The sequence below is a fragment of the Pempheris klunzingeri genome, chromosome 9 (genome assembly GCF_042242105.1).
Source record: "Pempheris klunzingeri isolate RE-2024b chromosome 9, fPemKlu1.hap1, whole genome shotgun sequence".
Taxonomy (NCBI): Eukaryota; Metazoa; Chordata; class Actinopteri; order Acropomatiformes; family Pempheridae; genus Pempheris; species Pempheris klunzingeri.
The window spans coordinates 15,711,976-15,727,180 of NC_092020.1; the positions used below are offsets into that span (position 1 = coordinate 15,711,976).

General features: G+C 40.7%; 2 protein-coding genes across 2 annotated transcripts in view; both read left to right on the plus strand.

The window, feature by feature from the left end:
* Window positions 1–2,004: 2,004 nt before the first annotated feature.
* rom1b (retinal outer segment membrane protein 1b) lies at window positions 2,005–6,693 on the plus strand. The gene is made up of 5 exons (XM_070836409.1): window positions 2,005–2,151; window positions 3,416–3,658; window positions 4,273–4,460; window positions 5,075–5,321; window positions 6,469–6,693. Exons 1-5 carry the CDS (start codon window positions 2,005–2,007, stop codon window positions 6,691–6,693), a joined length of 1,050 nt encoding a protein of 349 aa, XP_070692510.1.
* A 2,173-nt stretch (window positions 6,694–8,866) lies between these two features.
* The window catches only part of ccdc88b (coiled-coil domain containing 88B), a 39,830-nt gene continuing 33,491 nt past the window's right edge, over window positions 8,867–15,205 (plus strand). The window contains exons 1-3 of the mRNA XM_070836970.1: window positions 8,867–8,928; window positions 10,132–10,280; window positions 11,932–12,040. Of these exons, the coding sequence (XP_070693071.1) occupies window positions 8,869–8,928; window positions 10,132–10,280; window positions 11,932–12,040 (318 nt within the window). The 5' untranslated portion in view covers window positions 8,867–8,868. The remainder of the gene's footprint in view (window positions 8,929–10,131; window positions 10,281–11,931; window positions 12,041–15,205) is intronic.

A 15,205-nucleotide genomic window follows, 5' to 3' on the forward strand; every position in this document is an offset into this window, starting at 1 on the left:
TGCCTTCATTTCTCTTTTTGTCATTAATCAGACAGACATATACACTTAAGACTAATAAATACTGCCATAAACACTCTAAATGCAGTTTTTCATCTTTGTTTACTTCGATGAGACTATTCTATGAAACTAGATGGAGGCCAGTACGGTGACTAGTTAATCGAGTGAAGGAGTTCATTAAAGAGATCACTGCAATAGTTAAAAGTAACTAAGGATAAGGACATTTACTCAAGCGTTGTACTTAAGTACAGTTTTGAGGTACTTGTAGTTTACTTGAGTATTTCCTTTTTATGCTACATTACACTTGTGCTCCACTACATTTCAGAGGGACATACATGCAATCAGGCACACACACACACACACACACACACACACACACACTCTCAGAGTTGCGTTTCCACCACAGGTAATCACAGGTAAACACTTACATTTATTTTCTGGAAGTGAAACCTGACCCTAAACCAAGTCTTCACTCTGAAATTTAATCATTTTCATTTTGTTCTCTGTGTTATCAGTGTTAACAGATTTATGTCCACACAATGTTGGTAAATGAGTAATATATGGTACATATATACACACACACTTGGCTAAAATGAGAAAAAAATACAAAAATCGATACAGACTGAGGACTTTTTCTTCTTTTCTCTCACATCAATCTTCTCATGAACCCTCAGATATATCTTGTGACCCTTTAGAAGGGCCTGACCCCTCGGTTGGGAACCACTGCAAAAAACTACTGTACTTTAATGTATACAGTGTAAAGTAGTTAAAGATAGCTCCAAGTGGACCAGCTAAAATGCTGCTTACTGATGCATCAGTATTTACAATCTTATTATGTCATGTGCATATATAATAACATATAAGCCACAGAGAGGAGTTTTCTGCAGTTTGATGCTACTACTTTTAAATATCCAAGTACATTTATTTCTATATTGTGGTATTAGTACTTTTACTCAAGTAAATTATCTAAGTATTTCGAATACTTTTAACTCTGAATACATGCCAGTGGTTGGTCAAACCGGGGACTTTTGGGCCTGTTTCAATTCCCCCTTCTCTTCACTAAAACTATTTTGCTTTCTCATTTCTCACACACACACATCTCATGATATTGCTACCATGTAGCCTCAGCTAACTGTTTCTATGACATCTAGTCTGTCTCTGAGACATCCATAGTGCTCAGCCTGTGCTGATGGGTTTCAGGTAAGTCCACCTGTCATAATAGTCTCACAGTACCTCCCTCCCATACTACGTGTCTATCAGAACAAGTTTGCTGATCAGACATTGGCCTGCTTTCCCATTGGCCCCTGGACTTTAATAGGATCCCAGGTCTCTGTTGGGGGATTACGGCTCCAAACTCTCGACTTTGGCCAGTCCCTGTGTCCTCCAACCATGGATGCAGCGGTTTAGGGGGGCGCCGCAAATGCACAGACCCAAAGGGGCGCCATCAAAAGACAAACTAACACCAAGAGGAAGAAATCTGTGGTTTCAGCTTGAAAGGGGGGAATACAGCGGTGTGATCTATCAACTTGAGGGGAAACCGGTCATTTCTGGAAAACGGAATATCTCTTTTGGTCTATATTTTATTATTTGACAATTTTCTCGCATTTTTCTGCAATTTTGCTGCATTGATTTGGAATATAAATCATATTTTTGGGACAACTTCAGCGTCCAAGTGAAAGCTTTTGGATTATCCTCTGAGGTCGACTGTGTCCTTTAGCATCTAAGGGATCTACCTGCTTATCCCCTCCACCTGGAACAACTTAGATGAGCTCAACCTGCTAATAACTCACCAAACAAGTGCAAGGCCTGCATTGAACACAGTGTTTCTGCAACATTGAAACCACCCTATTGTGACTTCTTTTGGGTTTGTCTCTTCACATGCAGCTGGCCTCCTCTGGGTTGACATTCCATTTTTGACCAGAATTTACTGAGCTCCTTCCTGGTCTCTCCTGCTCCCTCTCTCTTATATTTCTCTCCTGTGGGTTGGTCGGTGGACAGTATTGAGCCATGCTGCTGAAGATGAAGTTCACCCAGCAGCGGCGGGTGCGTCTAGCCCAGGGCCTGTGGCTGATGTCCTGGCTGGCAGTGATGTGCGGGACCTTCATCTTTTGTCTGGGTGTTTACCTTAAGACAGAGCTGATCCGAAGGGCCGAGGTAGAGAGAGGGAAATGCACTTGCATACACACAAACACACACACACACACACACACACACACACATTAATGCAATGTCAGCTTGAAGGCCAGGTCTAGACAAACTGTCATGAATTACACAAACATGAGTTTATATACTCAGACTTTGCCTTTGCTCGTGGTTGTTTACTGAGTCTGCTGTGCTGCTGCTTATCAGTGACTTTTATTCAAACTTCAGCAGTTTAATCCACAAATACAAACACGCAGCACACAAAATGCCAGGGTAAACATACACACAGTGACACTCAGGTGCATTCATGCATGTTAAGTCATCAGAATGCAGTGTGTTAAAATGCTTTTATAAGAAATCAACATTTTTTTTCGCAAGTCATTGAATTTAGGTAACATGTCCAGCAGGTGAAGGTCATGGCATCTAAAAGCCTGGTGCATTTGTTATTGGGCTAGATTGATCACTGATTGATTTGGACAGGCAGGATGCATTGATATCCAGTGGACTGCACAGGAAAGCTGCAGGCCATGAACACATGCATTCAGATGTTTATTGATCTCCAGTGACAGAACCAGATTCTATAATCTCTCAGCCGTGTAGGAAGGCGTTATTGAGTTAGAGTAGAAATGGCTCAGATGTTGTCACAGACAAAATGGTGTCAGGACACTAAAGGATCTCGCAGAGTGATTCATAAGAGTTTAATCCTCTTTTGCACTTGTTAGACAAATATGTCATTTAGACAGTGTGATTTGCACTTAACTTGTACACATAATTTACGATACCTATTATTCAGCATGGAGTAGAAATTATTTCCTCTGACTGAGCATCAAGAGGCCGAGATTATTCATCCTAAACCACAGTTGGCTGGATAGATATTACAGGATGATTATGTTGGAAGGGGCAGGGCCTGAAATGACAGGGCAGGCAGGACAGTACTTTAAGGGTAATTTTAAAACAACAATGGGGCAAAGGTGCGTTACGCCCGACAGGCTTTTGAAAACTTGGCCAGTAATAAACTCAGCCCATTACTGACTTTTGCTATAACCAGGTCAATGTTTTAGATTAATCAGCATATTGCCATAGTAGCCTTTGAATCCAGTATATCAGCTGCTAATTGAATCTATTTGCAGCCCAGGTCATTCTTAGAATAGATAAGGCTAATTAAATGCAGGATTATTACCTGCTGAAGTGGGTAGAGGAAATGACAAAGTGGCCTGTTGTTGGCTGCTGCTCTCGCTGCTGCTGTTATCTTTGACTGTGTTCTTCCTTTCTTGAGGTGATGGAAAACTCGGAGATCCACGTGGTGCCCAACATCCTGATGATGGTGGGCCTGGCCTCCATTGGCACCAACTGGGTTGCCAGTCGTGTGTGTCAGGACTCCTTGGACGCAGCCCGCTTCCCCCGATGGAAAGTTTTCCTGCTGGCTTGGTTTGTTGTAGCTGCACTGATCTGTTTCCTTCTCGTCGCCGTTGTGGTGCTCAGCTATGCCCTGCAGGGACGACTGGAGGAGTCTCTGAAGGTGGGATCACTAGGATGGTTAATGTTTACAGGGTGGCGGGTCAAGTGATGGAGTAGGTGTCAGTATGAATGTGTGGTAAAGAGATCTGTCCCATAACAGGATAGCGTTTTCTGATCCTCAAAGAAAACACAAAACAAAACCTGCTGCCCACTAAGTTACTGTGGCTCAAAGAGGCAGCTAACTGTCTAAAACAGTGGAGTTTGGGGCAAATTGGGCACTTGTTGCAAAGAAGAATAAGAAAATCAGAGCAAATCTATGTGTGCATCTATCAGTATTTAAGAAAACAGAAAACATTTTCTGTCATCTTTAAGCAAAACATTTAACCAACAATAGTGAATATTAAAGCTCTCACCCTTGTTGAAATATAGCACTGAAAAGAGAAAATCAGCCCTAAAAATGAAAAATGAAATAATCACAATTCTCTGGCATTGTGGAAGAATTTAACCAAACCAAACATCATTTTAGAAAAAATTAGACAGAAACAGTAAACAGCTGCATTTTTGACATACAGTTAAACCATTCTAGAAAATTCAGGTTCAATCAGATAACGCCCCATCCCCCACCCCCCCACCCTCCTCAGCTCAGCCCTTTCACTTTTTTCTCTCCATTGTCAGGTTGGCCTGAGGAATGGTATTCGCTTCTACAAGGACACAGACGTGCCTGGCCGCTGTTTTCAGAAAGAGACCATCGATCGTCTGCAGATGGAGTTTCACTGTTGTGGAAACAACAACTTCAAGGATTGGTTTGAAGTTCAGTGGGTCAGCAACAGATACCTGGACTACACCTCCAAGGACGTCAAGGAGTGAGTGAATCACATGACACTGATGGGCAAATGAGATGCAGGGAGGTGAGATGATAAACTAGAAAGTGAAGAAGCTGGACTGATGATACAGGACTGAGAAGAAAAGGAAATACAGGTCTGGATGAGTGACAGATAAGTAGACTTCATATCCAAAAAGGTCAAACAATCTGTCATAGAGGAAGTATGGAGGGACGCCGGGAGGCACAGAATGATGTGAAGGTAGTGGAAGAGTGAATTAAAAATAGATCTGGCCTTTAGTTTTGAAAAGTATGGATGGAAAGGTTGGTGATGAAGCAAGCAGAGAAAGGTTGGTCAAAGATGAAATAAGTCAGAAGGAATGGGTAAACAGAAAGGTTATGACATGGTGACACTTGTATGGGGGCACCGCTCATTTTTTCACTGATGTTAAGTGTGTATTGACCTAAAAGTCAGGCCCTTAAACTGTCTGAATTGAACATTTTCTGTGCGTTACCTCCCATTGAATGAATGTTGCTTCTAACATCTCTTCCCTCCTTCATTTCCTCATACTCTTCTCCCATTTCTACTCTTTTCTCATCTGTTTCTATCATCTGTTTTCTCACCATCACTCCCTCCTCTGTCTCCTCTGTCTTCAGTCGTATCCGGAGTAACGTGGACGGCCGTTACCTGCTGGATGCTGTTCCTTTCAGTTGCTGTAACCCCGCCTCCCCTCGCCCTTGCCTGCAGTACCAACTGACGGATAACAGTGCCCACCACAGCTATGAGTACCAATCAGAGGAGCTCAACCTGTACAGCCGTGGCTGTAGGCAGGCTCTCATCGAACACTACATGCAGTTGATGAATTCAACTGGTCCTGGTGTGCTGTCAATCATCTTAATACAGGTGGGATACATGATGGCACACAAAGAAACTCTTTAGTTGTTCTAAATTGTGGTAAAATGGAGGAAATACAGTAACTATCCAAGCCACAGAGTGTTCATTGATGTGATTTTGTTTTTAACTGAATATTTAAAATGATGTGATGTTTGCTCCTCCGAGAAGCTGTCACAGTGTGGGAGAAGTTTTTACCACATTTTTTCCAAAATTATGCAATCACACAGACACAAACACACACAAAACCCAAAGAATTTTAAGCAACGATTGCCTTCTGATGCAGAGACTGCCATGACAACCAACAAAAAAGAAAACACATTTGCACATATTGATTTCTGTCTTTTAATTAAACATGCACTTTCACTCCTTTGACAAATAACAGTATTGATGGCCCAGCACATTCTCTTCAAATAAGAAAGAAGACCTCAGGCTGGAGCAGGACACTCATACATACACTGAATCGTTACACACTGCCTACAGCTACTCGAGCAATATACGCTTTTAAATGCAGCAGCTCAGTATGGTGGTTTTTCTAGTCCACCATTGCATGAACTGATTCCATGTAAAGAAATAACAAGGCCATGTGCTGAGTTGTAGATCACGTCCGATTTTAAAGCAAAAGCCAGAACCTGCTTTGAATTGTTTAGCCCAAAATCAAACAAAAGAAAGAGGAAAACTACAAATATTTTATACAGCACTGACTTTGTCTCACCTAATTTGTTTTGCTTTATTTGGACAGCAATGTTATTTTCTCTCAAGTTTTTGGATTTCAATGATAGATAGACTACAGGATAGTCAACTCTAACCTTAATCTCAACATTTAACCTCAAGGTTAAGATTGTGTGTGAAATCCCCTCCAACACACACACACACACACACACACACACACACACACACACACACATACACAGAATATGTTTTGTACAGTCACCATAAGAGTTAACATATGTATATACACACATAGAGTTAAGAGTAATATGTTCTTTTTAAACATATTTTAGCCAGAAGTTGTCAAGATTACATTTTCATTAAGCTTTTACTATGATGCTCTTCTTTAGGCACTAATTTTTTGCGAGCCTATCAAGACATTTGACCATTTCATCTGGTGATTTTAGATGCAGTTTTCACAGCATCTCTGTTGCTTCTTTGTGTCCAGCTCTCGGTGCTTGTGAGCCTGCGTTACCTGCAGACGGCTGTGGAAGCAGCAATGCTTCTGGAGGACCCAGAGGGCGAAAGTGAGGGGTATCTCCTGGAGAAGGATGTGAAGGAAACCATTGAGGAGATCAAAGCCAATGTCCTCACCATGCTAAAGTTCGGGCAGGTTGACTCCAGCACCACCGAAGTGTCCCCTGAGGGTGAAGGAGAGAAGCCTGCTTCTTAAAATAAAATTTAAAAAAAAAGAGCTAAGGAGGAAGGGATACAGGGGTGGGTGTGTCTGAGGGTTCTTGATTGTGTAAGTTGGCTGGTGGCGGGTAGAATACCTGTTGGGTTTTGACATGTTAGGCTTGATTTATGCTCCACCAATGCAGCAGCCGCAGCTCCCTCGCACATGGCCAAAACAAGGCATCACATAGGGAATCTTTTCAGGCCCTGCAAAGACACCAAAACAAACATCTCCTCTGTGCAGGACCTCTTGAATGTGTAACCACCACATAATCTGTTCAGGAGATGTGTAGGACTTTTTGTTGTAACTAGATGAGTACATGCAGTTTAAATGTGTTCACACACACAGACATTTTTAACATGTTTTGACATTTGGCTCAAATTTTGCTAAGTCACAATCACAAGATGCTAAAGTTCGTCCCATTTGCACTGTATTATTCATCTCACAGCTGTAGAGTTTGTTCTAAACTGCAATGAAATGCTTAGGAACCTGTTAAAATGGCAACGCACATGAATTATATATTAAAGGTAGAAGTTTTTAACTGCTTTGTAGTGTCGGCTTCCTTTTGTACATGCAATATAATAGAGGAGCGAATTCCCTGAGCATGGGTTATCTGAGTTCAGCAAGGAGAGTTGGATTAAGTGTGTGTTTGTGTGCATACGTGTGTGTGTGTGAGTGTGGTGCCCTATATGAAGCTGTCATCTTGTCTATTCTGGCAGCTCTGAAACAATCTGATAATCCTGGTGTGGTTAATCCCAGAACTGCTGCACAAGCAGTATGAACATGCACTGACAGCACATAGGAGCACACTCTGAAACAGCACACTGATGCAAATATGCTGGAAGTTATTTTATAAAGCAAATCAGTTTTTAAATGCTTTTATTTGCAAAGAATATATCATGGTGATCTGTCCTAGCTACAGGTATATCCCATGTGTGCTCATTCTTCTTAAATAAAACTCTATCACAGAATGGGGTCGATGAATGTGTTATTTTATTCGTAACAAGCAGATAAACATGTTTTCAGTGGTTGCAGATGTTTTTTGATGATAAAACACAAGTTGAAAGTTTGGTTTCAGGTTTAATCAATAATGAATATTAGAGTAACACGGTGGGAGACAGAGGATTATGTATTGTAATTAACAAAACAGTGAATATTCAAATAAAAACTAGAAATAAATTAATGAATAACTGCGCTTTAAGAAAAAAGATTGTTTTGATTCTGAGATTAAACGTTTATCCTTTATCCTACAGTGAGTCTCTACAAAGTGACATAGATTGTACTGGGGATTATTTCTTAAAATACCCTACCCTGCACAGGCAATGCAGCACCGAAACATATTAAGTAAGGCTGCTTGGTTACACTTCCCCCAGTGATTTTGTTATGGAAATAATGCAGTAATACCTGATTTTCAAATAGTCGAATTTTAATGTTAAACCACCAGAGGTCGCTCCTGCACAGTGCTTGGTATGAACGTTTTAATAAGGAGCTGGAGAAATAATGAGATCAGTTAGAAAACGTCAATTTCAGGAAAAAATCATAAAGTTAGTGAGAGAAAATAACTTAGTGGCTCAGTGGTTTCCTATGAAAATGACCTGGTTGTTGTTCTTTAGAATTATGTTGTAAAAAAAATATTTCCATGCAGGCATTTGTACCAACATAAGACTTTCACTGAAAATATGTCGGACATAAACATTCGGATCTATAATCATATTGTTTAAAGGGCACAACAGAAAATTGGTCCCTCGTTTCCAGCGCCCAAATCAAGATTACTCATCTCTGCATTCAAAACTCAATGAACGGTTTGTCATTTTTTGCATATTCTCAGTCATATAGTGTCTGTGAAGATCTCCGTGTGGGCTAGTCGATGTGTGGAGGACGTGTGAAGATGTCAGCTCAAGAAAAAAAAAAAAAAAAAAAAAAAATGCATGTACGTTTTGAAAATTCCGGTGTGGTTTTGCAATGAAACTAACTGTCACAGAGTCAGAGAGGAAGAGACAGAGAGGTGGAGGGAGGGGAGGGCCGCAGAAATGTCAAACTACTCTACTTGACGAAAGATGAACTCTCTCTCTTTGATTCATTACAAACATAGCGGTGATACACTATACTGCGTAAAATCCTCATTTTAATTAGTTATCTTATGTAGTGTTTCACAGCTCTCCTACCACAACAATGGACTCTAACATCATGGAGATAATAGAAGAATTCATGGAAAGTGCGTTGGTGCAATGGGTACGTCATTTCATATAATTTGTCACTGTCAGCTAGAGAAAAGGTCATCATTTCTACAGGCAGAGTAAAACTAGTTTAGAAACTGTAGAAATTGGACAGTCACTTGTTCTGTTGTAAAACCTACATTATTTACAGTCACAAATACTTATGGCGTTATATATGTTAGGGCTCTCTACTTCACAGTGTTTTTCACACACATAAATATAAAAGTAGTTGTTGAATAAACAGCAAACAATAGATACTGTTTTTCTTGCCAGTGTGTACAGCAAAACAAACACCCCACTTCTCCTTTTGGTAGCTTCCCCTGCCTCTAAATGACCAGCTTTTTTTCTTCTAGCCTTGAAACTTCCGTGTCCTTGGGCTGTTTCTGATTTGAAAATAATACGAAGTTATCTACTGAGTATTCAAGAGAATATAGGCTCAGTAAAATCTGTGGAGGGTTTGTTGAGTTTGGAACAGACTGAATTTCCAGCTGGGGTTTCCACATGGGAAACCAATCAGCCCCAGGGGATTTTTTTTCTCCTTCTGGTCGATGAACAGTATTTACGATATGTTGCGATACTGTGCTGAACCTTGTGGCATAATTCTCATTAGTGTAGTTCTCTTTCAAAGAGGGGGTCAGAGGTCAGGTTCAACAGGGTGCCTGCAGCTGTCAGAGGTTTAGTATCTGCTCAGGGGCACTTCTGCAGGGTGGTTATTCACTGACACAGGAGCTTTCACCCTGCTTCACATATGCTGAAGGACGTCCACTGTAGCCGCTCCGCCACCCTGTTTAGCCTGTCGCCCAGGGTCTCGAGCAGCTCTGCCTCACCTTATCAGCTGAACCAACTCGAGCTTGTTACTCTGTTTACAGACAGTGCAGATTTTAGAAGGTGCAGGTGGGAATAAACCTCATTATATTGCAGTTTGCATTGGCACGGCTCTTCTTAGCAGAGAGAGAGACCTTGGCTGCAGTCCTGCTTGGCTGCCTGTCACTGTGAAGTGCTTCCCAGTGTGAGAGCACAGATCCCACCTGTCCAGACAGGTGCACCGACTCAAGTAGCTTCCTGCGTGAAAATGTTTGCACTTCTCCTTCTCCCTCCTTGTCTCTCTCTCTCTCTCTCGCTCTGTACCTACTTTCTGCTCCTGTCTTTGTCTACCTTGTTTTTGTCCAGCTCCTGGTACACACTCATCCACAGCACAATCCCTCTCTGTCTCTCACAGGTTCAGCTATTTGAGAACATGGTGAAGAGGGACGACGGCGTCCCGCTATACAGCCAGTACATGGAAGTAAACTCAATTTCCCAGAGTGCCCGTAATCGTTACATGAAGCTGACCAATGGGATTTTCCTCAATGAGATCATGAGGGTCATGTAAGATAAAGATTTTCTTGCTTCATTGCCTTGCAGCCATACACTGGCTGTATTACACTGGCTGCATGGATGACATTTTTGTGTAGGCCAAGCCTGAAGTTAGCATCATCCTGGTTCTCTCAACAAAAATTCAATGGGATTTTTCCTATGAATTTTGAATTATCGCAGAAAATAAGATCTGTGGCAAGAAGAAGAAAATTGTGCAAGAACGTGAACATAAACACAACTTGAGCCAGTAAAGGCGGACTAGTGAGTGTCTGTATTTGGCATCACCAACAATGTCTGCAGTCTCATTTAGCCAGTTGTTAATACTACCTTTTTCAAGACATGTAAAATCTTCTAAATTCATGAGTGGGATATGTGCTGATCTATTTTATGTCAAAGGACAAAATGTGAAAATATCTTCAATTTGTGTTAAACACAGACCTTATATAAAGCATCTAACCAAAAATTCATTCAAAAAACCCATTGACTTTGAGACCTAGGGAACCTAACATGCAGAAATGCTAACAGGTTTTAGGACTAATTCCTGCAGCACTCCATAGAAGTGACCACTAGACAAGGGAACGAGGGATACTAGGACATTCGCAGTCAATCTGCAATTTAAAAATAAAAACACAACAGTCTAACGATCAAATTTTCAGCCATTTTTGGAAAAAAAAAAAATTTGGTTAACCCTGCAGTCAGTTGCAAAAAAAAGTGGCCTTGGCTTTTATTAACAAGACAAATATGTGGAAATGGGCCCACAACCCATTCTCGAATTAAACTGAAAGACCCAATCTTGAGTGACGCATTCAAAACCATTAAATAAGTAATGACTTGCTTTTCAGTCTGTCAGTCAGTCGGTCTTCCACTTCGATCCAGACTGAACTATCTCAACGATGGATTTTCATGAAATGTGGTCAACACATTCAGATCCTCCTTGGAACAATTTGCGATCACTGGTGATCCCCTGACATGTAATCTAGTGTCGTGATCAGGTCAAATTTCTTATTTTCCCAATTTTTTGTTAAAATAACAGCATAACTAATGTCAGCCCCAAACCAAACCTAAACCAAAATGGTGCATGTGGTAAACGTACCTTCATAACATCAGTCTGTGAACATTCAGCTCAAAGCCTTGCTTTATCTAAGAAGGCCCACAGCCTCACAGACCTGCTAGCAAGGCTATAGACTCTTAGTTTGGTTCATTACTTGCATAAGATTGAATTCATCCCACTCCCTTTTGTAACCTCACATTGTTCTCCGACATGTGTGAAAGGATTGCATAAATGTACGGCCAATTCATATTTGACACAAATTTCCAGTGAATCATGAAATGAGGGTTCTGCATACATGCCAGCCAGTTAGTTATCTCCGCTGTATTTCTTATCTTCATGTGCAAATTTCAGCAGAATAAATACTTTTCTCTGGCAAGACAAGATCTTAGTCAGTGTTTGCTGATTAATTTGGCCTGACCTAAGCTGAGTTATTTCAACAAATAATTGCATGTGGACTCTCACCGTCTGTCTCTCAGTCTCATTAAAATTTCATTCACTCTCTCCTTAAACGCACCATTGCATAAGGATTTCTCATCTGGAGAGACACGGTGCTTTGCTGTTTGATCAAGCCGCAGTAAATTCACTGCTGTGTCTTTTCTGTGTTCGTCCCAGAGACCCAAACCCCAAGGTGGAGCGGCTGTACGACAGCGAGAGAGATGATCAAATGCTGAGAGTCCAGAACTTTTCGATTTTAAATCGACACCTCAGAGCCTTCTACCAGGTAGGGTAGGATCCCAGGGGGAGGAGAGGGAGATCGAAGTGTTAGATCATATAATCAGGAGGGATGGTTTAAGAGTCAACAGAGCGTGAAGAGGTTTTCTCAAAAGTTTTTGAACATTTCCACTCTCAAATGGGTGAAACCCATTGAAACCGTGCCTGTGAACCCAGATGAAAGTAATCACAGTTGATCTTTTAACTTTTTTCTCTTTTAACGACACTTTTGTGCAGTTTTCAAGCAATATTTTATAAATGAGTAACACTTATGTCATATTTTTATGTACATTCTACATTTTACTATCATAGGTAGTTACAAACTAGCCAAATGCTCCACTTCCCGCATTTCATGATCTTTTCCATGAAAGAAAAAAGAAGCATGAAAGACAAAAGTAAGTGGGCCTTAAATTGAGACTTGCCCTGAGAAAACGTATTTCCCAGGGCAAGAGTTATTTTCAACAGCTAGCCAAAGAAATGACATATTTTGGCAAACACACCTATTTGCTTTCTTGCTGAGTGCTAGATGAGAAGTTTGCTGCCACTCTTATGTTTGTCCGCTCAACATGTAGCTGCCTTAGCTTAGCTTAGCTTAGCATAAAACTTAGCCTGAATCTGAACCACTCACCAGCACCTTTAAAGCTAATTGATTAACACGTCATGTATTATTTGTTTCCTCCACTGAAAAACCAAAGGCTAAAAGCAATTTCCTCGTGTCTCTGAAGTCACGGCACATGAAATAGCATCCTATAAAGCCACAAGTTATCATTTTTCATTTTAGCACTTTTAGCATAGGTTAAGAAAATGAGATGTAACATGTTAATGAATGAGCTTTGAATGTGCTGGTTGGAACAGTTGTTTTTAACTTCACCCTTTGACAGAGCTATGGTAGGTGTTACGCCCTGTTATCAACCTTTATGATGGCTTTATGGCTAATAGACGGCTAGCTTTAGCATGGTAGTTAGTATACATTACAGAAAAGGGTGTGGTACCAACTAACCTACTCTCAGCAAGAAAGTGAACACAGAAAGCCAACTGTTCCTTTAAGTTGTTTTTATGGTAGTTTTATCTCTATATAAGTACAACCTCAACAAAACTTAATTGGATATATTGATACCATGTCAAACCCTGGCATTAATATCTCAGCAGTAAGACAAGCCGTCACAGAGGTAATACTGAGGCAAACCTGTAACACGGTGATACAGACATTACAATCCTTTCTGACTCTTGAGCTCTATTTGATGCCTTTTGGAAATGTCTTGAACAGCCTTGTCCAAAAAAAAAGTTCTGGTGTTTTTTGTTTTTTTGTGGATGGACCGAAATGACTCACAACTCATTATAAATAGAAATGTCTTGTAAAAACACTGAAATAACCTTCTAAAACATAACTCAGGGCTACACCAAATGGCGAGGGAGAGAGGCTGATGGAGGAGGGCTGGAGATGCTGTTGTCTAGCTGTAAGGTTGTAAAAACAGAGGACAAGATGAAGCTCAACTATCAGTCTCGACACACGGATATTTTGCCCGAGGATGTTGTAGACAGTCTGAAGTGTATGCATGGGGTGACGGAGCATTTGCACAAAAGAGAAGATGAAACACCGAAAATTTTCATCCTCTGAAGACATGTCCCTGCTTATTATCAGGCAAACGGGGTGAGATAAAGTGGAGGAGTGGCGAGCTGAATTTTTTAGCTGCAGCTGTGGCTAGGGGGTTGACAAAGGAAAGTGAATGAAAAGTATAGCAGTATCATGCATTTCATAATGCACTTTGTAGGCGCCTGTGGCATTTGAGGAAATGACACAATTGTTTCCCCGGAGTATGACTCAAAGGCCTCAGTCCTCAGCAAAGAAAAGCCTCCCCAAGCTCTTGTCAGGTGGACTGAACATGCGCTGCTTAGCTTGTCACACAACATAAGAACACGCGTCTACAAGGTTTCACTTCCTAATTTTCAGTGAATCACTTATGTCCCTTGAAAGCTCAGAGCAGCACAAAACACTAGCGATAATTAGGAAGCTCCAGTCAGTCTGTGTTACACTAGAATTTCACCAGGTGAACTCAGAGTGGGCTCCACAGACGCTGTGAACGGTTCGCTCCACATCGGTCGCAGCTCGACCTCTCGCTGTGTTTTTTTTTTTTTTTATGCAGTTTTATTGTGTATGTGTTAATGTGTGAGTGAGTTACAATCATAGTGTGTGTGGTGAGTGTAAGCCACAGCAACAATCTGTATCCTGGTGAGGCTTAATTTTCTCTGCGGTGACCTGAGCTTCTCTAATACAGCTACTGAGCTATTTGTGTGTATGACACAGGCTCATCTACTGCACTGTGTGGCAGTTATTGTTGTACTGTGTCTGTCCTATTGTATTGTATTTTATCATATTGTATTGGTTCTATTGTGTTTGTTACCTTCTCTTTTTCTACCACTTTATCCTCTGTGCTCAATTCTATTTCATTGTGTTTGTTCTGTCCTATTCTATTCTGTTCTCTTTGTTCTATTCTATTCTATTCAGTTTGTTCTATTCCATCTAAAAGCCTTTAATTTCTCTGAACAGAGACACTTCGTTTTCAGCCTTCTGTTAATGGGATTCTAAATGTTAATTTCTCCTGCCTACTAATTTATTGACCCTCCACATTTAAAGATCTCTGTCCTCAGTAAACCGTGATGATTTTTAAGGCTACTGAACATCCAATAAATGATGTTTGAATTAACATAAAAACCTACAGATTAAATGTGGTTTGCGCATGTGTATAAAGGCAACAAAAAAACAAAAAGATATTGGAAAAACAAGACCACAGCAGCATTGAAAATCAAAACTGCTTCATGCAAAATGAAAACCAGCACTAACCCAAACAACATAAAGTGGAGCTGTTGATAGAAAAGATAATGTTGCAGATGGATTTTAATTCTCCTCGCCACTACAGCCAGCAGCTTGATGAGAAATGTTTTTCCAAACTCAGGACCACTGTCAGCAACAGCAGATTGTTTTCAGGCTCACTGAGGGATAAAGGCTAATTCCTTATTTTATACTATAAAGTCAATAGAAGAAGTTTGTCTTCTAGAAATTAACCTTGAGAGAAACTGTCCTGGAAATTACAGCACCGCACTGATAACCATGTATAACTCACGTTGTTAATCTCTTACTTGAGCAGGGTGTGTAACTGTACCAAATGATTATGCA

What these genes read in the sequence shown, in the direction of transcription:
- rom1b (XM_070836409.1), top strand. Translation starts at nt 2,005, where the DNA reads ATGCTGCTGAAGATGAAGTTCACCCAGCAGCGGCGGGTGCGTCTAGCC. An exon ending in ACCTCCAAGGACGTCAAGGA is followed by an intron (nt 4,461 to 5,074) that starts GTGAGTGAATCA and finishes CTCTGTCTTCAG; the next exon opens with TCGTATCCGGAGTAACGTGG. An exon ending in TGTCAATCATCTTAATACAG is followed by an intron (nt 5,322 to 6,468) that starts GTGGGATACATG and finishes CTTTGTGTCCAG; the next exon opens with CTCTCGGTGCTTGTGAGCCT.